Raw genomic sequence first — 21,769 nt, 5'->3', positions numbered from 1 at the left:
ATTTTTTTTTTTTGTCATCTTTACTGCTCTTCCCTGCCTCCACTTCCTACATTTTACTGTTCATTATGTTATTCCTGTTTTTTTTTGTCTCTCTCTCTCTCTCTCTCTCTCTCTCTCTCTCTCTCTCTCTCTCTCTCTCTCTCTCTCTCTCTCTCTCTCTCTCTCTCTCTCTCTCTCTCTCTCTCTCCCTTCTTTTCAAACAGGAGGAAAGACAGACAGAAATCCGCTCTGTTCACTTATTTATCTTTCAGTGAGGAGCAGTAAAAGTAAAGTTATGAAGTGAAGAGTGGTAAATACAGATACTTTTAATGATATACTTTCTATTTGCATTGTCAGTATTGAAGAAAAAGTAAAAAGGAAAGTCTCACTTTTCTGGTGAGATTTTGCAATGTGAATTTCTGATTCTGGCTCGCGCGAGGTGACCGCTGCGTGCAAAGGCGCCTAAAGGCAGCAGCACGGCGGGGTGAAGATATGTAATGCATGTTATCTTCTGTTGTTTATAAATGTTTGTGATAAAGGCAAATCACATCACTGAATATATGAATAAATAAGTAGATAATTAAATAATAAATGAGCTAGCCTGGAATGGCTCCCAGCAGAATATCAGCAGCTCCATGACTCACTGGACACGCGGAAGTAATGTTTGACTATTATTCATAAAACTTTCCAGGTTGCATACATAATATATATATCATTCACATTATAATTGTTATTTGAGTGAAAGGACGTTTCCACCAGAGAGAAGGCTGGGTACTAATGCATGCCCCTCTTTTACCCTTTTTCTGTCTCCCTTCCCAAACGTGGCGCTGGGAATGGGACCATCTTATATCTGTCTATCAGTGCGCCAGTCTTTGGTGTGCTGTCTGGAGGTGTCAGAGTGTGCGGTGCCGGGTGGTGCAGTCCTGTGAGGGAGCCTTGAGGACCATGTGCATTCCTTTATAATCTCTTGACTGACTGTGCTTCTTCTTTGGGATATACACATTTGACAGGCGCTGGATAGAGGCACTTTAACGTAAGAGGATGGCTGCGGGGACCGTTGGTTGAGCTGCCTGACAGTGCTGGGCCACCACTGTTGCTGCCGTAGTTGGCCAGCCTTGGTATAAACCCCTGTCATCAGTCAGGCTTGGTGTGGTCACCGTCATCTCGGCCTGGCCCAGCTGCTGTCCTTGAAGTGGCGACCCGCGCCCACCTCCTGGCGCAGTGTGGCGACCAATCCACTCTCATGAATGGATGCACGGATTGATTCATGTTAATTGTGTATCGCAATAGTGTAAATAGCCATTACTGACAGCACGAGTCTATTTCATTGCTAATTTTTAAACTAATTTATTTGTTTATTGTTCATTATTGCCAAATGCATCATGTAAAAAGGTCTGTTTGTCATCGACCCGAGGCCTGGCCATGGAGGTGTTCCCGGCCTGCACTGCTGAAATAAAGTGAGAGAGAAGAGAGAGAGAGAGAGAGAGAGAGAGAGAGAGAGAGAGAGAGGAGAGAGAGAGAGAGAGAGAGAGAGAGAGAGAGAGAGAGAGAGAGAGAGTTTGTGTGTGTGTGTGTGTGTGTGTGTGTGTGTGTGTGTGAAAGAGGTGGCTGAAGAGATTAGCATAAAATAAGTCGACCATGTAAAGCTTAAATGACTAGAAGGTTCAAAAAGTAAAAAAAAAATAAATAAATAAAATAAATAAATGAATAATAAAAATAAAAAAAAAGTATGTACAGGAAGGAGAAGGAAAAAAAAAAAAAGAAATGTGTAGGTACAGAGGAAAGGAAGAAAAATTGCAAAGGGAAAAAAGAATCGTTCAATCAGTAAAAGAAGAAAACTGCGTGTGAGAATACCAAGAACAATAAAACAATGTGTAAACAGAGGCACTACGAGAGAGAGAGAGAGAGAGAGAGAGAGAGAGAGAGAGAGAGAGAGAGAGAGAGAGAGAGAGAGAGAGATATGCCCTGCAGGAGACACCGACGGCACTTGGAAACGTTGAGAAAAATGTGTTGAGTGACGGAAAGGGAAGGGAGAGATGTCACACAGAGCAAGAGAAGAACGATATTTAAATAAAAAAAAAAATCACTAAAAATGGAAACACACGTGGGACTGACTGTTAAGAGTGACACGTCGATGAAAAACTCCGTGGGAAAAAAAATAAGGAGGATTAAAAGACGACGAACAAAGAAAAAAAAAAATAAAAACGATGGAGGGAAGATTGAGCATGAATAAAACACACTTTTAAAAATGGTGTAACACCCCTTTCACTTAAATGTGCCTTTGTCAAACACGATGATGGAGTGACGTGGGGTAGATATATATGTGTGTGTGTGTGTGTGTGTGTGTGTGTGGCATCATTTCACTGAACAGTCTATTTCCTCCTTTAATCATTTCTTCTCTTAATTTCTAGGCTTGCCCTCTCGCACACTCCAGCAAGGGTGTAGAGAAAGGTAATGGTGGTGAAGGTCAAATATATAGAAATGATTAGCAATTTTATCTATACGATGGTTATAATTTCGACCTCAGTTCTGGGTATGTTACGAGAATACAAATTAAATAGATGTTTAAGCCAATTATGACAGTAAGCAGTATCACTGAACTCGCTGTCTTTCACCACCTGTCTTGTGTGCCTCAGTAAGTCATTATGCAGGATTCGTCACTTGCCGCCATGTTTCACTGTTTAGTCTCCAGATATTCACTACTTGTGCTTCCTCTCAGCTCGTTCCACAGCTTTTGCTTGGCCTCTCACTCCCAGATCTGTCCTGCTTCATCCTCTTCACCAAGTCTCGCCTGAAAACAACCTATTAAGCTCTTTTGTCTCCTTCGTACCGCTCTAATTATGCGTCAATTTCTCTCCTCTCACCTGTTTCAGTGTTTATTTTTTCTTTATTCATTGCCCCGGCGTTCCTGCCACATCATGTTCAGCGTTCTTTCTCATCCAGTCCATAATGTTCACTCCCTAAGTTGCTTTATGACAGTTCGTGTTTCTGTTACGTACTTCACTTCATTCATTCTACATTTTCGCCTTAACCTTTCTGACGGGTGGCGGCGGGACGTCACTGATTATGTTTGGCATCGCTGCGCTGTGAGAGATTCTTCCAGTAACCAGTATTTGAGCCTGGCATAATCCGAGACACGTGAATTGCTGTCACGATAAATGATTGTCAAGGATTTCAGGATCTCTGTATAGGGATTTTGCTATTGGCCAAGCTGTCTAACCCGTCGAAACACGCCTTACTGCCGTCTTAATTTGGGCTTCGGTTGGATTCATCTACGTTATGTTTAGTGTAAATAAAGTGAAAATATAACGGCCCCCGTTCTAGTGCAGCTTCCCTTGCATAATACGGATGTTAAGGATACGTGTTCTTACTCTTGCTTGTGATGAATATGGAGTGTCAAGATGGCGGTGCAGACTCCCTCCCTCATCTGGCGTAAATGATGCACTCCTCCCTTTCGTCAGTGTTCATGCTTGCCGTGTTTAAGACAGTGTAGCGAGCTGCTCGCGCCCTTGTTTCACAGTGAGTAATGGCGGCCTGCACAGGAATGCCTTGCTCTGCACCCTTTTAACTGTGCCCGCGGCGTTCACATTTTACTCTCGGAACATTGCTTGTCGTGACCAGGCCCTCGCTGCCTCCTATTTCTGTCCAACTTAAGGTGGGATTCACTCTCGGGCTTAGCAGCGCTGCTCCCCGCGCCGCCGCGACCAAGGCAACAGAAATTACCGCGGGAACAAAACAAACAAATAAATAAACTAAATTGTTTTATATTAAATGGCGTTCATCATGGATTATACGCGTATCCTCATATTTTGCTAATGAAACAGGGATTTCCATTACTCTCTCTCTCTCTCTCTCTCTCTCTCTCTCTCTCTCTCTCTCTCTCTCTCTCTCTCTCTCTCTCTCTCTCTTGCTGCCTGCCTACAGCAATCAAGCTCATCAAAAAAAAAAAAAAAAAAGTATCCTGGACCTGCTGTGCTGTCTAAATTGTCTCAAGAAGTCATTATATCATGTATGAAAAATTAATCATGGAGGAGGAAAGATGTCATGATGTGTCATTCCAACTTTATGATATTCTTTTCAGGAACATCGATCAAGAAGGAAGTTTAAAGAGTGGCTTGCTTCCTAGAGCTCTGAATGTGGTTGTGTGTGTGCGTGCGTGTGTGCGTCTAAGTGGAGAAGTGTGTGTCAGTGGCTGGAGGGAGAGGAGGGGCAGGGACGGATGGTCGGAGGAGAGTTTCGCAAACAAAACACAGGCAATGAGACGCTGAGTTGTGGACACATAACAGGTGGAAAGCTTTTAAAGTTGCGTCAGCGAGAGCCAGGCGGGCGCCCACATCCCGTGACACACACACACACACACACACACACACACACACACACACACACACACTTTCCTGGCACCGTTTCATTCTGTACCTAATTTTCATTTGCTTTTATCTTGAATGCCGCGACACGCTGAGCCTTTCGTGTCCAGCAGAGGAATGTCCAAACCTTTGAGAGAAGCTTCAAAACTTTCACGCCTATTAACTTTAAAATGACATAAAACATCATCTCACGGTTATTTTGACGCCTATTGGGCCGGTGAGGCGAGTTTGGCTCATCCCGACTTGATTTTTTGCTATTAAAACTTTTCGTTCAGCAATGGAGGTCACTTGCAGCGCAGCGAGAATCCCGAGACAGCAACGAGTCGAAAATGTTCACACGAAATGTTTCGAATCGTGCGCCGCCTCGTGCTTCACTGAAGTTGTGCCGCTCTGCCCTCTCTCTATGCGTATTCATTTAAACATAAAGCTGATAATTGTGTCTTCGTGTATAGCTTTGTATCTTTTTACTGGTAAGGCGAGTGAGTGTTGAGTGACGCTTGGGAGAGACAAATATTTTCAAGAGTAACGCGGATAATGAAGGCGTGTGTACATGAAATTGCTACTGTGTGTGTGTGTGTGTCCGCATTCGTTGTTGTTATCATCAAGCTTGCCCCCCCACCTCGTGCCTCTGTGTGTGGAGAGACCTTTTCACTGTTGTCCTTCCTCTCATAGGATTTTTTTTTTCTCCCCCTTTTACTGCAAACCAGCCAAATAAACCACCCCGACGAGCGAGCCAACCAACGCCCACCACTCCACAGAAACGACTCTTCTGCAAACGAGGTCATCCCGTCTCCCCCCACTCCCCACTCCCTACTCCCCAATACACCACTCACTCCCTCTCTCCCCTACTTTTCTCACTCACCATCCTTATCCGTATCCCCACCTCCTTCCTACCCTCCCTTCCTCCACCCACAAGCCTCCTCTGCCTCTCTTTTACCTTATCACAGTTTCCCATTCCATTCCCTCCGTTTCTTCCTGTTATACTTCCTTCCCTTCTCCCCTCTCTCTCTCCCTCCCCACCAGCCTCTCTCTGACCCTCTCCCTTTCCAACCATTCCTACCTCCCTGCAAGTGTTAACATTTAAAGCTCATCAACTTAGACATGCACGGCCCAACATTACGTTGCCTGCACTGTTTTCTTCCTCCTCCTCCTCCTCCTCTTCCTCCTCTTCCTTGTCCTCCTCCTCTCCACCGCCACCGTCACTGCCGCCGCTGCCATTAGGAACAACCAACACGTGTGGCAGAGTAGAGCGCCATGTGCATCTCCCAGCGTCTAAACACGCGCACTTTTTCGTTCTTTCCTTGCCAGCATCTCTTTCCCCTTCAGTACTCGCTTTCACTGGACTGCTACTAACGAACACTGGCCCCTACACCACCACCACCACCACCACCACCACACTCTCCCTATGAACTAAATGCCTTGGGAGTAGCATTTTCTCTCTCCCTTTCCTCTTTGCCTAGACTCCTCTGGTCTCACTTCTCGCCCTCCAGCCTCCCATTACAAGCTATTGCTCCCAACCCTCGCGTGCAAGCTGACTTCATGCCGCTTCCCTCTGTTGTCCACCTGTTAAGACTCAACCTTTGCTGATATTGCGAAAAAGTGAAACAGGTATTTTTTTTCGGGGCGGGGGAGAGGATACGATGCAAAATAACGTGTATTGCAAATATAAGCCTATGTTTTTGTTTTGTTCCGTTTTTGTTAGTTGTGTGTGTGTGTGTAGAGAGATGGGAGTGGTGGTAATGGTCGTAGAAGCAGCAGCACCAGCAGTCGTTGTTGTGATCGGAGTGATGAGCAGTGAACTGCCAACAAATTCGGTGCAAATCGTTGAGTGGCAACCGTGGGAAGGCAAACATTAATTGTATGATGTTTCTGTGGTGTGCCTGCTCCCCGCGGTGCTGTGTGTGTGTGTGTGTGTGTTGGGCGGGGATGGGGGAGAGGTTTCCGCTCGCGGCATGTAACCGAAACGAGGCACTTCATCTCTCTTAACAAAACAACGTAGAAAAGACGACGTTGTTTGGCTGGAGTATATAACCTTCACCACACACACACACACACACACACACACACACACACACCACGTATACAAGCTTGATTATCTTCTTATATAAGAGCAAAGGGGGGACGGTATATCTGGCGAGAGTCGGTACGCTGTTTTCCTACCCCTCTTCCCCTTCCCCTTTCGCTGTCCCTTCATGACCTTGCTTTTATTACCTTTAGTTCCCTTCTCGTGTTTGGCTGCCGTGAAAGCTCTTCCCGAGTTATTCCGCAGGTGTCGAGTGGATGTGGTTTGCTCGACAAGGCACCGTTAGAAAGGTATTGTGTTTAGTGAGTCAGTATTCTTTTCACTTTTTTGCACGATAAGGAACAGTGTTGTCTAAAACTACACTACCTACTTGCTTTCCTTTTGTTTCATCTTTTCTATTCTTGCTTTTACCATCTGCGCGTCTCGCACTCGCCTGTGCCTTCCTTGTGGCCGTGTTTTCTGCTTCCTGCCGCCACCTGGGGGTCGGCCACGCCGCGATGCAACATTCCACATGCTGGCCGGTCTGTGCCGCTCACACGTGGAATGGGCGCTCCGCCCTGCCCGCCGCGCCTTTATGATCGGCCCCCACATTTGCTTTCCACGTCAAGAGAAGAGAAGGAAAGCAAGAGAGAGAACAAGGGTTTGTGAAATTATAAACGCATAGAAAATGTACCGCAGTGGCCAGGTGCGCCTCGCATCCCGTAGTGTTGTGTGGCAGAGACTGAAAGGTGCGGTAGCCTGACCTGGCCACTTGCTGCCTCTTGTACCTCTGTGTTGCAAGGAAAAATGGTTAAAGTAAAAAGCGCTGAAAATACTACTCAATGTTTTTTTCTTACAAAGATGGCGGGGGGGCCCGTGCTGGGAAAGTGTGCAGTGCGAGGCAGCCCTTCATTCCCCATCCCCCTTCAGTGCAGCAGAAGGTGAAGGGCCAAAGGGGGCAGCAATCCCACTCACTGCCATAAATTTCCAATGAATTACACTACCAAAGGAAGATGAAATAGTAATAAGTTCTTGATGAGACTCGAGACACGCACAGCACACTGGTGAGATAGATTTCAATTGACGAATAAAGAGTAAAGAAACTAATATACCAAGTAATAAAGCAATAGAGAGTGTGTGTGTGTGTGTGTGTGTGTGTGTGTGTGAGTGCTTGCGCGTGTGAAATCATGACACCATCACAAGCACTGGCTGTCGCCGTTCTTTCATTTCTGATAAAGGCTTTCCTCTCTACGCATCATATACTGCAACATCACTTACCATTACCATTATTTATCTATTAGTTTTAGCGTCGCGTTTACACCATCGCGAAGCTAAAACAAGATTCAATGGCGTCATGAGGATTTGATGCTCCTCTCTTGAATGACGGTCGTATAAGAAATGTAGGGAGCACAAAAGTTCACCAGCAAGGGAAGGAGGAACGGAAGTTATTATACAAAATAACTCTTCCATTATATTTACAGAATCAATACCACAAAGAGTCCTGAATAAAAAAGTGACGGGAGGGGAGGAGAGGATATGAAGGTATTAAGTTCACAAAGAGCGGTGACCATGAAAACAGCTGTATGTAATGTCACAAAACCCAATATCGAAGCTGAACGATAGAAAATAGTAACTGTTGAAAGAGATGGAATTGACGCAAGTATTTTTCATTTATATTTTAATAACGCAGTTCAGTGAAATTAAGATTCAGTAACGAGATTCTGAGCACCCGAGGCATTTACTTCTGAAAGATAATGACAGGAATTCACACCAACGCTTTCTTTGTGCACGAGGGAGGAAACATTTTGGTACCCATGATTCCGAATTCCAGAGAGAGAGAGAGAGAGAGAGAGAGAGAGAGAGAGAGAGAGAGAGAGAGAGAGAGAGAGAGAGAGAGAGAGAGAGAGAGAGAGAGAGACAGACAGACAGACAGACAGACAGACAGACAGACAGACAGACAGACAGACAGGAATTATGAGAGTTTGCAAATTCTAGTAAATATTTCTGTAAAGTGAGAATACCTAATGCAATGAAGAGGACAGGCTAGGTGTTACCAGTTTCAAATCTCTTTGTTTTCCTGGAAAGAGAAACTTATAATGCAAAGAACTGAGGTTGAGAAATAGCAATATGTGTGATAAGAGAGTAATATGTCTGAAGAAAGGAAAAAAAATATACTTGCCAAAAAGAATTATAATGTTTGAAGGAAAAATGTATGAGCACAGAGTTGTTCAGTATATCTCAGAGAATAAAAATGTTAAAAGGAAATATTTGTAATGAAAAGCGTGAGCATTTTTCTTCTCAGTTTTCTTATCCGAAAATTGTGACATCTTCCTCCTAAAAATAAACAAATAAAATAAATATAATAAATGAATAAATAAAAAAAATAAATAAATAAAGTGCAAGCAAGCATAACAAAAATTTAGTGAAACATTACACTTATGGGTGGACTTAAAGGTAGTGGGTGGATGGGTGGATGTCGTTGAGTGAGTAATTGGATGGGTGGGCTAACAGAGGTGGATGAGTGAGTCGGTGGATAGATGATTGGAGTTATGACACACACACACACACACACACACACCATCCTCCACCATGCTGCACCATCCCCTTTCTAATCTCCTTAAGGCCACAGCTGCACGACAGCACAAACCCAGACAGTAAAGACCACGGCAGCCTCGTAGGCGTGATATAGTATGCTTGCAACACCTTCACTATGATGCAACACCTTCACTGCGCCTCTCCTACCGAGCTCATGATTCTGTGACCCCTAAGTGCGAGTTAGCTTTTCTTGTGTTGGTTTCTTCGGCAACAGTAACCATATGGTGTATTGGTTACCGCGCCTTACTCGAGTTAAATCCCTTGCCTAATAGAAAAAGATGTATTCAGAAACGCTCTTCTCTCTTACTACTATTCTTTTCAATGGTCACAGATATAATTAGCCGAGTTCTCAAGACTGTTTCTCCTGTTTGTAATGTAGAAATCTATCACTAGAACCATAAAAAAAGAAAAAAAAATCCCTAAAATCCATATAACTCCAACTAGAGCGTTTTGAATGTAGTGGAGGTGCCGCGTTGAAGTGTTTCAGAATATGGTTCATAAGCGGAGTTGTGAGCTTAAATCCTCGCCACAACAACCTCAGTCACGGTGATTTAGCAGCTTTACGCAAACACTTGGGAGGGAAACTTGATACTGCAGCGGTTTCATTGAAGTTGATGAATATCGCTACAATGTAATTAGTTTTTGTTTAAGTTTAATCCGTTACTTGCAATGAGAGCAATCAATGCTATCAACGTTTTGCATCATTATGACAACAATTACTCCTTTATTTCCTCCATCATCACGACTGCCATTGTCAACTTCCATCATCATTATTACTCGTGTCATCCGTGACGTCAATGGCTTGTTATTCCGTCGATATTCTCATAATAGTGCTGGTAATTATTTCAGTGCCCTTCTCACTGCCATCGTTGTCTTGCCCTTGTTAATTTCATCATCAATATAACCATCGCTATTACATTGTTATTGCTAATAGTGGTATGCTTTCCTGCGTTGACCACAGATATTAGACCAATGTAATACTAAATAAAGTGGACAAGAACAGCTGCGGATACAGAGACCAACAGATAACAATAAATACATTATTCTTTGCTGACAATGGATTTAAAAAAGAATTCAGTAAAAAAAAAAAAAGGATTTAATGGAGATTAGCAAAGTATGTGGATTGGAAGCCAATAAAGAAAAAAAACAGAGAGAGAGAGAGAGAGAGAGAGAGAGAGAGAGAGAGAGAGAGAGAGAGAGAGAGAGAGAGAGAGAGAGAGAGAGAGAATTGCAGATTTACCACAGAGTCCTTTATAAGCTTTTTAAATGTGAACAAGGAAGGTTTATACATAATATTCGAGCGAGGAAGACACATCACCATCAGACAGACCTTTGCAAAATGCTGATTGGAAGATGACAATGTGAGATTATCAGGTGACTGACGACCTCGTATTCAGAAATGTTTCGTGATTTTTGAAGAGTTAGAAGTTAAAAATCATAAGAAGAGAAATCAAATTGAAGCGATCGCCTCTCCTTGTGACTCGACGCAGGGAGGATAAGTGGATGTAAACAGACATACAGACAAAGAAAAGATAAAATGTGTGAGCAGCGATGCAAACTTGTGATGCAAGGGAAAACACAGTTAGGCAAAATCAATCTTTCTTGAGTCAAGGCCAGACTAAGCACACAAAGCACAGACAGGGACACTTTAATAATGAGCATAATCATGTCAGAGGGTTCGGTGAGGTAACAAAAAGTGTCACTTTCTTTCTGGTTGCACCGAATTGACTGCAACCACTTTTTCACTCTAGTATTTTCCTCACTACAATGGCAAAAGTTTGTTTTTATATAACGAACCAACTCTTGATTTAATTATCAAGACTCAGTGCGTTTTTGTCTGGCCTTGCCTTTCACAGAATTCGTGTGTGTGTGTGTGTGTGTGTGTGTGTGTGTGTGTGTGTGTGTGTGTGTGTGTGTGTGTGTGTGTGTGTGCATCAGCGCGTGCATGTGAGATAACATGTGTGTACAGACGTGTGAGGCGCACTGTATTTGATGTGTAATCATTATTACTCTTATTAAATGACTTTCGTCGCTTTATTGTTAATGTTATAATTTTCGTTATTACTTCCCCGTTATTTCTTTGATACCATTATTCATCCCTCATAAACACACCAGGCTGTGACTCCCTTCAGGGACGGCAGGCTGCAAATACAGGGTAAGGGGCTCTAGTTCCCTCCCTTTATGTAATTATTCATAGGGTACACGATATTACACCAGCACTTGGCGGGCCCTGATTTCCGCCTCCGCCGCCTCCCCACCCCCGACATCGCGTCTCCCTTGCTCTTTGTAGCCAGGCACTCAGACCCCCGCCTCGTTCTGCATCGGCCTCTCGCCTCATATTCTGTTGACCGTTGCAAAAATCTGAAGTAGTTTTGGCCATGCTTTCTTTGCTCAGGTAGATAAATGGCACTGTGCATTCAGGGCGCCACGAGACACAATGCCTTGCTTTCCATGAGCGGGTTTGCCTTCAGGTGTTTGCGTTCATTCTGTACCTTATCTCACCTGTGCTATGAAAGAAGTCGTATTTGTACCAGACCCACCTGAACACCGCCTCACAATACTCGTACTGTATTCGGCATATCCCGGGAACACTGCATTCTTATTGTAAGTTTGGTCGTGACAAAAGCGGCAGATTTAAAACTCGGCGAAATTCGACTTGAACTCGCACGAAAGTAAATCCTTAATAATCCAGAGAAAGAAATGGTGTCCTATTTTATCCGTATTTTCAAGGAATTTTTTGTAAAAGCAGATTTAAGAGCCGGAATTATAATTTAGTGGCTGTGTACGCGTTGATGGTGCAAGAGAATCTCTACTAGTGTGTGTATGTGTGTGTGTGTGTGGAGGCTGTCTTATCATCTTTACCATCATTAGCACTATCATTACCGTCCTTATTATTGGCAAACTACCCTAATTCTTTACAGAAACCAAAGTCTTTCCCAACTTCACTTGCTAATCTCCGCTTTTCATCCCTCTCACTTCTCCGTGCAAATTTCCTGATCTCAAATTTCCTCCTTTGTGCTCGATTTGATGGGAATGAGTTTTGTGTTCCTGGATTGCCTTCCTGTCACTCCAGCTTTCATCTTCTTGCTCCTCCTCGCAAATCTGATTAAAAAAAAAAAAAATGGTGTCAGTTTGCTGAAACGTAGCGCTCTTTTCATACTTTTTATTATCTTGCATTATTATTCCTGTTCCTGTGAGGTTAACGAGAAAAGAGATGGAGAAGAGACAGAATAATGATAGAAGAAGGAAGGATATTGATGTTTTGCAGGCTTTGTTTATTAAAGAGACTTGTCGATATCAGCATCCCTGGATCGATAGACAAGATGCAGCTGCTTAGTCAATACTGTAGCTTGACAAAAGGAAGGTGAAGGTGAATATTAACGCAAAGAAAACCCGCCAACAAAACGAGGTACACAGTGTAGAAAATATGTGGCATAGTTAATGAACATGGCGACAGTATTCACGAACTCTCGACTGAAGAGAAGGTCATGAATCAAAGTAACAAGAACTTCAAGAACTTCTTCAAGGTGGAGAATTATTTTCATCAGAGGAAGTCCGTGATGATGAGGCAAGCAGCACCATTGTACCTCATGGGCGGTGCGTCACTGATGACCCAGCATCGCCACGACAGGGACAGCGACAGCTATTGTAGACACGAGACATTCTGCGGTGCGCGGGTTGTGAGAGCTGATCTTTGTCTCTCTAACGTTTTGACGAATAGTTCAAAAGACTGCTCGTCGAAACGTTAGATGAATAAAGATCTGCTTTATCCTGTGTTATCTTGCCGCCCCAGTCCACACACCAGTCGTCGCATCAAACACTGTATCCTTCCAGGCCTTCCAGGAAGAAACTGCAATACAAATATCCAGAGGGCGCCGTCACAAGACTGACGCGACTCAAGATGAAAGAAACACGAACCTTTACCTCGTCAGGAGAAGCTCATCTCGTGAGACCCGAACCTTATTTTCAGGAAATAAAACGAATTTATCAAAGAAACCATCGTGTGCTCGTTGTGTGATTTATATGAGGATAACTTTGATCTTTCATCTTTGATGTAACTTTTACAAAATATAAAGTACATCGATCTGGATATTAAAAATGATGTTTTGCATCAACCTCTGTTTATTATGTTTATTATGAAAACTTGAAACGAAACGTATGTAAGTTGAAAATATCTAATAAACAAACTCTGTAGTCTCTAAAAAAATAAATATGAAGACTAGAGGAACCGACAGACAGACAGAGAGACAGACAGACAGACAGACAAGAAGGAGGGCAGGCAACCAGGCACAAAGGGAAAGACAAAAGCACTGGCAAACACAGACACAAAGGGAAAGACAGGCAAAACGCATTCGACAACCAACTGAGAGACATTAAGATCAAATGAGTGAAGGAAACACATCATTAGAGACTCAAGGAAGCAGGAAATCTGCATAATTATTATAATGACATAAATAATGCAAATACATTCTCAAACATAATTCAGAGGTTAGCTAAAGATGGGGAAACAAGGAATCCTGGTCCTCCTTCCCTTGTTCCTCGCATTACATTACAGTACCATTAATATTCCCCTCAGTAGGAGTAAAATACGTGTTAAGAAGATAAGAGCGGGTATTTGTGCAGAGCTAGTCGGTCATTAGCTGGGAGGAGAGAAGGTCGATAGAAGAGATGACCATACGAGTACTTGGTGGTAAGGAAGCGCGCTCTCTCTCTCTCTCTCTCTCTCTCTCTCTCTCTCTCTCTCTCTCTCTCTCTCTCTCTCTCTCTCTCTCTCTCTGTGTGTGTGTGTGTGTGTGTGTGTGTGTGTGTTTGTGTGTTCATTCGCAAATAATCCTTTTTTATTTACTTATTTTTTTGTATCTGCATTTTGACAGGATTAGTTTGAGTCAAGGTCGTGATGTCGCGTCTCCTAATACTACCTCGTCATGCGCCTCCCCAAATTTATGTATACTCGTATTCCTCGCACGCACACAATTTGCTCTCCTAATTGGTTCCACGGGTCAATACTTCTGGCAGGAGAACAACATTTTCCTCTGTCTTTCCCTTCAGTGTTTGTTTCCTCTTTCTGCTAACAATTTTCACTGTGACTCTCTTTTATGTTACTTTATTTCCTCTAACCTTAAACATTTTCGAATATTGTAACCTTGTTATATGTTTCTCTATAGATTTACTTCCTTTCTTTTTCCTTATGTTATGGTCACATGTTTAATATTTCGTATAAATATTTAAGTGAACCACCATCTTTGAGTACGTTACAGTGTTTCTGTTCTCTCGTTTTTTTTTTTTTTTTTCTGGCGGAGACAGTTTAGCTTCTTCTGCATCTCTCGTACTTGCTCATTACAGTTCTTTAACCCCTCATTTGCTGATAACTAAATGACTGTCTTATTGCTATGGATAAAAATTAGACTGTGCTCTGTCCTTCCCGCAGCGCGCCCGACGTCAGTGGTGATCAAAGCCCCTGCGGATCCGCTGGTGGAGGGTCGCAAGACGCGGCTGGAGTGCGTGGCGGCGGGAGCGTATCCATCCGCCGTCATCTCTTGGGACATGACCATCGCGGGCCGCTCAAAGCTTCTAAAGTCCACGGTGAGTACAGCCCTGCCCGCCCTTTGACCCTGTCCTCAGGTAAACGATTTTTTTTTGTAAGAAGGGATACTGGCCAAAGGGAATAAATTATGTATGAGATAAGACTCACTGAGATGCCAGTTCCTTAAGAAGAGCCGATATGTTACCTAACCTAACCTAATCAGTGGATCTATATGTAGGTGAATACGCCACTCCCTTGGCTCATCAGTGCGTGAAGACACCCGCGGACACAATCTCTTGACCATGCCCTCAAGTGGTAAAAGCTCCTTTCTTATGTAACAGTCCTTAGGTGAGCACAGCCGCAGTCCTCTCACTGTATGTATTAGCCCTCCTTATTTTGAGTGTAGCCTCGCTTCAGCATATCCTCAGTCTGTTCAACATCGTCTGCCACAATCTGACGGACACTAGTTTCGGTTGCCAGTGAAATGACCAGTCCTAAACTCGTAAGTATCTTTATTTTTCCATGTACACACACACACACACACACACACACACACACACACACACACACACACACACACACACACACACACACACACACACACACACTTGCTCATTCAGATTACCGAGAGAAGGACCCCTCAGGCCCTTCACACTGGCCACGCCCTGCGGTCAGCCGATCTTGTTTTCCATTGTTGAATTTTTAACTCTCTTCTGAATAGAGGGACCGCTTCCAAGTGTACTTATTATACCATATCCTTGTGTTAGAGAGAGAGAGAGAGAGAGAGAGAGAGAGAGAGAGAGAGAGAGAGAGAGAGAGAGAGAGAGAGAGAGAGAGAGAGAGAGAGAGAGAGAGAGAGCGCATCTTCCCCTTACCCTCAGTAAGTAAGAGTCACCACCAGGCCTGTCGTTACCTCCCTCTGTCATGAACCATTCCTGCTCCTCACTCACAGAGACAAACAAGACCTGCGGTGGTGAAGTGTGAGTCATTTATCAGATACATTGTCAAAAATTTTCATAGCTTAGTGTGGGAAGTCTACCAACGGGTGTGTGTGTGTGTGTGTGTGTGTGTGTGTGTGTGTGTTTGTGTGTGTGTGTGTGTGTGTGTGTGTGTGTGTGTGTGTGTGTGTATGTGTGTGTGTGAAGGACGCGGGCCTTTGTGTGGGCCGTAGGAGGCTGCTTTCCTCGCCCCAATAAGCTGAAGAGCGATAGACTTCAATAGATATTTTCGTGTGGCGGCGGACCGGCAGGCGCGGCGAGGGGCTCCCGCCCTTTTGTTGCGCTTTCCTCTTATTCCTCAGTGGAGATTTTTCCTTTTCTTCTTTTCTCCCTCCTCGCTGCCTTTATCTCTTCGTTTTGTTACTACAGTTTCTCTTTCTTCATAAAATATTCTGCTCTTCTCTCTCGTTGTTCCACTTCTCTTCCTCCTCTCACCACCACCAGCGCCACCATCGCACACTCTTCTCCACCACACAATGCCCCTGCACATTTTCCCTCCTCAACGCACCGCTTTCTCTCACCACACGTGGCCTTGGTGAGACAGCGACGGTTTATGATCAAGTGATTTTTGTGTCGATTTTATTACTTCAATTGTGTTTGTGTTCAACTTTACTCTTTTTAGCCACTTCTTTTTTCTTCTCTTGTGTATGACGACGGTGCTGAGGCTCCCACCGTGCAGCGTTTGATGTACACTGACATTGACACACAGTAACAAGTGCAAACAGTTTGGAGTAAACTCGCAAACAATTTCACATCCTTGACTTGGTTGATCCTTTCATCTTTGTAGCTCGGATCTTTCCACTGGATCCCGCAGACTTGTCTACCTCTTACCTAGCGATCAAGCCAATCCTTTGCCAGTGGGTGAGTGCAACGATTGAAATCTTCTCTTGCTCAGTTTCACGCTGCCTATTGTAGAGGGAAAGACTGAAAACCATGCAACTTGCTCCGATTTGGTTAGGTTCCTCTGTGATCGGACCAATCGTTTTGCTGTTCTTTATCGTTATATTCACCGGTGCAGCACACCACTTCTGACAGGTGGAGGGCAAAGGCTGCAGGAGGCATGATGGATGAATACGCGAGCGGGATCAAGCACTGCTTGGAAGTGAGTTCCAGTCTCGGCGGGGTCTTCACGCCGCTGCCTGGAACATTATGAGTCCCGAAAGACCATCGACTTCCAATCTGTTGGAGAAACCGAACCGGCGAGAGATTGACTCGGTCTGAGATCCGGACGTGGCGAGAACACCAATGGGGATTTCGCCTCCCGCTGGCTGTGTCTTGCCCACGCTGTCTGACTCGAGGGAGGAACTGTGACTGTATTAATTGTTGCCTCCATGAGCTATTTGCGCGAACGTACACTGTAGGTAAAGCTGAAATACAAACTGGGATCTTATATATATATATATATATATATATATATATATATATATATATATATATATATATATATATATATATATATATATATATATATATATATATATATATATATATATATATATATATATATATTTACCCGCAGTGCTTGTGTTCCTGTCAATGTAAAATGTTAGAGAAAATGTTGCGCGCCAAACTCAGCTCTGTATCAAAACACTGCCTTGCACGCCAGGCCCGTTTTAGAAAACTTTATTTTAGCTACTGCTACAGAAGGCAGTTTGATAAATCTTTGTGTGTGTGTGTGTGTGTGTGTGTGTGTGTGTGTAATAATAATAATAATAATAATAATAATAATAAACGGTTTATTCTTTAGGCAGTCAACAAACTGAAAATGTACATTGGGGGTGGGGAAATACTTGACATTAATCCTAAAGGTAAGTCAAATCTAGAAGAGACTATTGATTGATGGCTCGCACCATGGTGGGAATCGCACTGAGTCTGTACCGGTCCGTACGTGGCGCCTTTAGGGGCGTTATCTTATTGTGGTGTTTGGTGGCACGGGTAGGGCGAGGCGCGTCAGGCGGCAGCATGTGTGTGTGTGTGTGTGTGTGTGTGTGTGTGTGTGAGTGTGTGTGTAGATGACATCAAAATACTTAAGGAACAAGGAACTTAATCACTGAATACTATTTAATATAAACTCTTCTTCCTTTCATGTTGTTGTTGGTGGTGGTGGTGGTGTTGACAGTCACTGAGGCTGGGTGACGTCACCTCCTCGTGGCTGCCGCTTGTCCCCGAGGCGAGCGACCACGGCGCCACCCTGACCTGCCGCGCACACAATCCCAACATACCAGGCCATGCCGCCACCACTTCTACCGTCCTCCAAATCACATGTGAGTACCTTGGTGTAGAGTAGCATGGAGGCAATTGAGAAGATTGACCTGGGGATGGAAGGCAAGGAACTGAGAGAGAGAGAGAGAGAGAGAGAGAGAGAGAGAGAGAGAGAGAGAGAGAGAGAGAGAGAGAGAGAGAGAGAGAGAGAGAGAGAGAGAGAGCAACAATAACAAAAACAGTAGCCACACAACAACAATCACGCACGCAGAAACAACACCAAGCATTATCTCATGACTTTAGTGGATGCAGCGTTGTATCCTCCTGGCCACACAATATCCGCTACGTGTCGAGGCAACCTGTGCGGGGATAAGGGGTTTCCAGTCCTGCTCATCAACAGGTAACAATTTTACCCTCACTTGTTTGTCCTTCGCAAGCCAATAATGTGTCTTATTTTTCTAGACACAGTGACAGGAACCAGTGTTTTCATTACAACTCAGTTACTACAATAGATTTCTCAAGATGAAATAGAAAGCGCCTTCTCAAGAAAGGCAAGGCGCCACACAGTCACTGAAAGGCTGCTCCATTGTTCCTGGGCGATAGCTTTAGTCGTTCAGAATTTTATTTCAATATATTTTCGCCAGTGGCCTTCATGAAACAAAGGATAATGTGACGCCGTGTCGTTTTTCTTCGTTTACAAGGGCATGAATATTTATGTGGCATAAACACACATGCGCTGGGAAATTCAAACACTTTTGTTTATAAAAATTAACATAAGCTGCGCTAAAACAGAAGTGCGTCACTTTTCCTCCGCCACTCTGGTGAGGAATACTGAATGACTCCTGACTCGCTAATTAAGCATCTCGTGTGCGTCTTGTGTTGCTCGTCACGGCTCGCCCCAGCACGATACACGCAGTAATAGCATGGAGTGTAATCAGTAGAGTTGTCGAGGATCAGTTACTTCATGATGAGATATGAATGAAGCAGTTGCCTCCTCTTCATACCTCACGTCTTGCCCATCAGACACGTCGTCCCTGCACCCTCTGTTCCATGCAAAAACTAAGAGGTTATAGAGAGAACCTTGTAACCTCAAGCCAAAAGGAGAGTCTGATGGGCAGAGTTGGATGTGCCGCGTGAATATACTCGTACATGTGAAAAAACTGTACCTGTGACCCCAGTGCTTCGTAGAAATTAACGGTGATGATGAAAATTATTATGATTATAATGAAGGTGAAGGTGATAGTAATACAAATAACCTATACAACGTGGAAACTCTACTCAAAAAACATTTCAAGTCAAGTCAAGATGCTGAGAGTTGGAAGGAGGTGGTCGGGGCGAGGATCGTGAAGCATTGTTGGCCGAGACAGTAAAGGTGACCTGCGTCCGTGTGTGGCGGCAGGACAACAGGAAGACCCGCCACTTTATCGCTGACAGATGGCCGCGACGACGCCTCCCTCACCTCCTCCCTCGCCGTCACTTCCACAGCGACAGTGAGTGCTGCTCTTCCTCTCAAGGGAGGCGAGCGTTTTAATTTTTCTCGTGAGATTTTCAAGGAATTTCATCGCAGTCTCGCAAGTCAGAGAGAGAGAGAGAGAGAGAGAGAGAGAGAGAGCTGACCAAGTTATGAAACCTTCTTAGAATTGTAAATTAATTGTAACCAGCAGAAGGCCAAGAGCATTGCCAGGCTGCTTCACCGCCGTAAACACACCCCACCTGTGCCGCGCCTTTGAAGAGAGGATCGCAGCCTAGCATTGCACACGAGACTTTATTTGATTAAGCTAAGTAACAGGACAAGTAAACATGACAAAATTAAATAATTATGAAGTCTTCTTATGAAACATGAATACGTGAGCTACATGTTTTTCTCCTCTTGGCTTCAAATTTCACCTTGGAAACTGTGTAGTGATAAGCGGGCGTTGAAGGTACGTCTCTCTCTCTCTCTCTCTCTCTCCTCTCTCTCTCTCTCTCTCTCTCTCTCTCTCTCTCTCTCTCTCTCTCTCTCTCTCTCTCTCTCTCTCTCTCTCTCAAGGCAGACACACAGTAAAGCTTCTTTTTGTTTACGCTGGTCACCTGAACCGAGTGGATGCATTAAGGTGTGTTCCTGTCTGCATTACAGGGACCTTTACGCGTGGCCTTTGATGTCGCTAATTGAGTTTTCACGTCTATCTTGTCATGTCGAAAAGCAACACTTTGTTACATCAACATCATTATCATCCGCACCATTGTCATTAACATCATCGTCATCACTATCACCACCATCATCATTAATTATTTTACTATAAGGCAAAAAAAAAAACTGATTTTTATTTTTTTCCGATAGCTTGATTTATTAATTTTTCTGCTCACCATCTCGTGCTCTATCTTGCTTACCTGCTTGTACCTTCCTTAGTTAACCCGGCAGCGCCAACGACTTCCGTCACTGTCATTAATATCCTCAGCTTAGCGTCGTGGCATTGAGTTCTGCGTACCCACATTACTCTCCAATGTTAAGCATCAGCAGGAGTGTGATCAGGTGAGCAAAGATGGGGAGTGTTACCTGAACCGTAAGACATAACATTATCTAACGGAAGTGTTATTTTTTCTTGAACCCGCATTTCATAGATACGTGCTAGGTTTGGAGTAGTAGTGACGTCATAATGAGGTAATTTACTACTACTACTACTATTACTACTACTACTACTACTACTATCTCTCTCTCTCTCTCTCTCTCTCTCTCTCTCCTCTCTCTCTCTCTCTCTCTCTCTCTCTCTCTCTCTCTCGTCGACATGCACCTCGTGACGGCCAATACTAGACTTGCTGGTGATTGCTGCCAGTCTTTTATCTCGAGGGAACACAAAACAATGTTATCTGGTGAGGGTGAAGCTGCTGTGCGTTCCCAGGAGCAAAACAATACTCTCAGGACGTGCAGGATTGACTTCACGCTGCTACTGCTGCTGCTAAAGTTCCCTAGGATTGTTAATAGGACTAGAGGTAATGGGTAAAAAGCTTGTTAACTTTGTATTTTAAAAGGATATAGAAAGAAATCATTATCCACTAGAGTGTTTCATGGGTGGAATAGATACAGTAATCAGGTTTCCAGTCCCGAATCAATAGGGAGCTTCAAAAGAAGATTGAGTGCAGCCAGCGTAGTCAACACGATGCATGAAACTGTTGTTAACAGATGCAACAGGCAGAGTTTAATGGCTTCAAGCGAGATTCGTTCTGTCATCATTGTACCATGACACTGCGCGAATCCTTGAGGCGTCATGGCAGCGGACCACCACCTGGCGCGAAGAACAGGACATGTGTCTGTAACAGGAAAGTGGGACGCGATACCAATTATTTACTGTCACGTTTGGCATTAATCTAACTGCGTACATAACAATTTCACGTGAGGGTGTAATGCTAGCAGCTATAGTAATCCATAAGTCAACACGAAGGTAAACATATTTTGACACAATCTATTTACACAGTGGATACTATATATAAAGTGTAAGATAGTGCAATATATTATCGATTCCCGTTACAAACCCATACGAGCGTCTGGTCATGCCTCACTGTCACACACAACAAAATATGGATCGACACCAACCAGGTATATTATCAAGGCCAGTGGTAGGGGAAAAGTCGGCCTCTTCTCTGTGATGGGCGGGGAGAGAAGAAGGAAAGACGTCCGTGCAGTGACCCGTGGAGAGGAGGAAGGGAAGGATCAAGATACTTCAATGCCCCGTGGAGGAGAGGGAGGAGGGAAGGTTAGGACAGCAGTGATCTGTGGAAGGAAAGGAGGGGTGGTGCCTCGGCTCGCCTGTCACGATACTAGTCGTACTCCCTCTGGGTCTCCGTCTTGCCTCCCCTGTATCATTCCCGTATCCGTGTTTGTGTTTGAGATGGATGTGTTTACCTTAGTGTGCGTGTGTCCCCGACCTGAGTAATATGGCGATCTGTTACTTCACCGGCAAAAATATGTGTTCAGTTTTGTCAGTCCGTGATCCTGTGAACGTGTAAGAATCGCTCCTCGGGTGTAGTCTGCACATTACACGTGTTACGAACGAGTACTGCCTGCTGGAAATGTGTGCCGTGCCGTGCCGTGGCGTGCCGTGCCGTGTGCTATTTACTCTTGGTGATG

The 21,769-nt window shown here is 44.1% G+C and overlaps 1 protein-coding gene across 1 annotated transcript in view; it reads left to right on the top strand.

Moving 5' to 3' along the window:
• The window catches only part of LOC135111264 (nephrin-like), a 37,360-nt gene that overhangs the window by 222 nt on the left and 15,369 nt on the right, over positions 1 to 21,769 (top strand). Inside the window, exons 2-3 of the mRNA XM_064024481.1 lie at positions 14,369 to 14,523; positions 17,582 to 17,726. Of these exons, the coding sequence (XP_063880551.1) occupies positions 14,485 to 14,523; positions 17,582 to 17,726 (184 nt within the window). The 5' untranslated portion in view covers positions 14,369 to 14,484. The remainder of the gene's footprint in view (positions 1 to 14,368; positions 14,524 to 17,581; positions 17,727 to 21,769) is intronic.

This window comes from Scylla paramamosain, chromosome 21 (genome assembly GCF_035594125.1).
Source record: "Scylla paramamosain isolate STU-SP2022 chromosome 21, ASM3559412v1, whole genome shotgun sequence".
Taxonomy (NCBI): domain Eukaryota; kingdom Metazoa; phylum Arthropoda; class Malacostraca; order Decapoda; family Portunidae; genus Scylla; species Scylla paramamosain.
The sequence above is the reverse complement of the archived record's forward strand: the minus strand, read 5'-3'. Positions and strand labels throughout refer to the sequence as shown.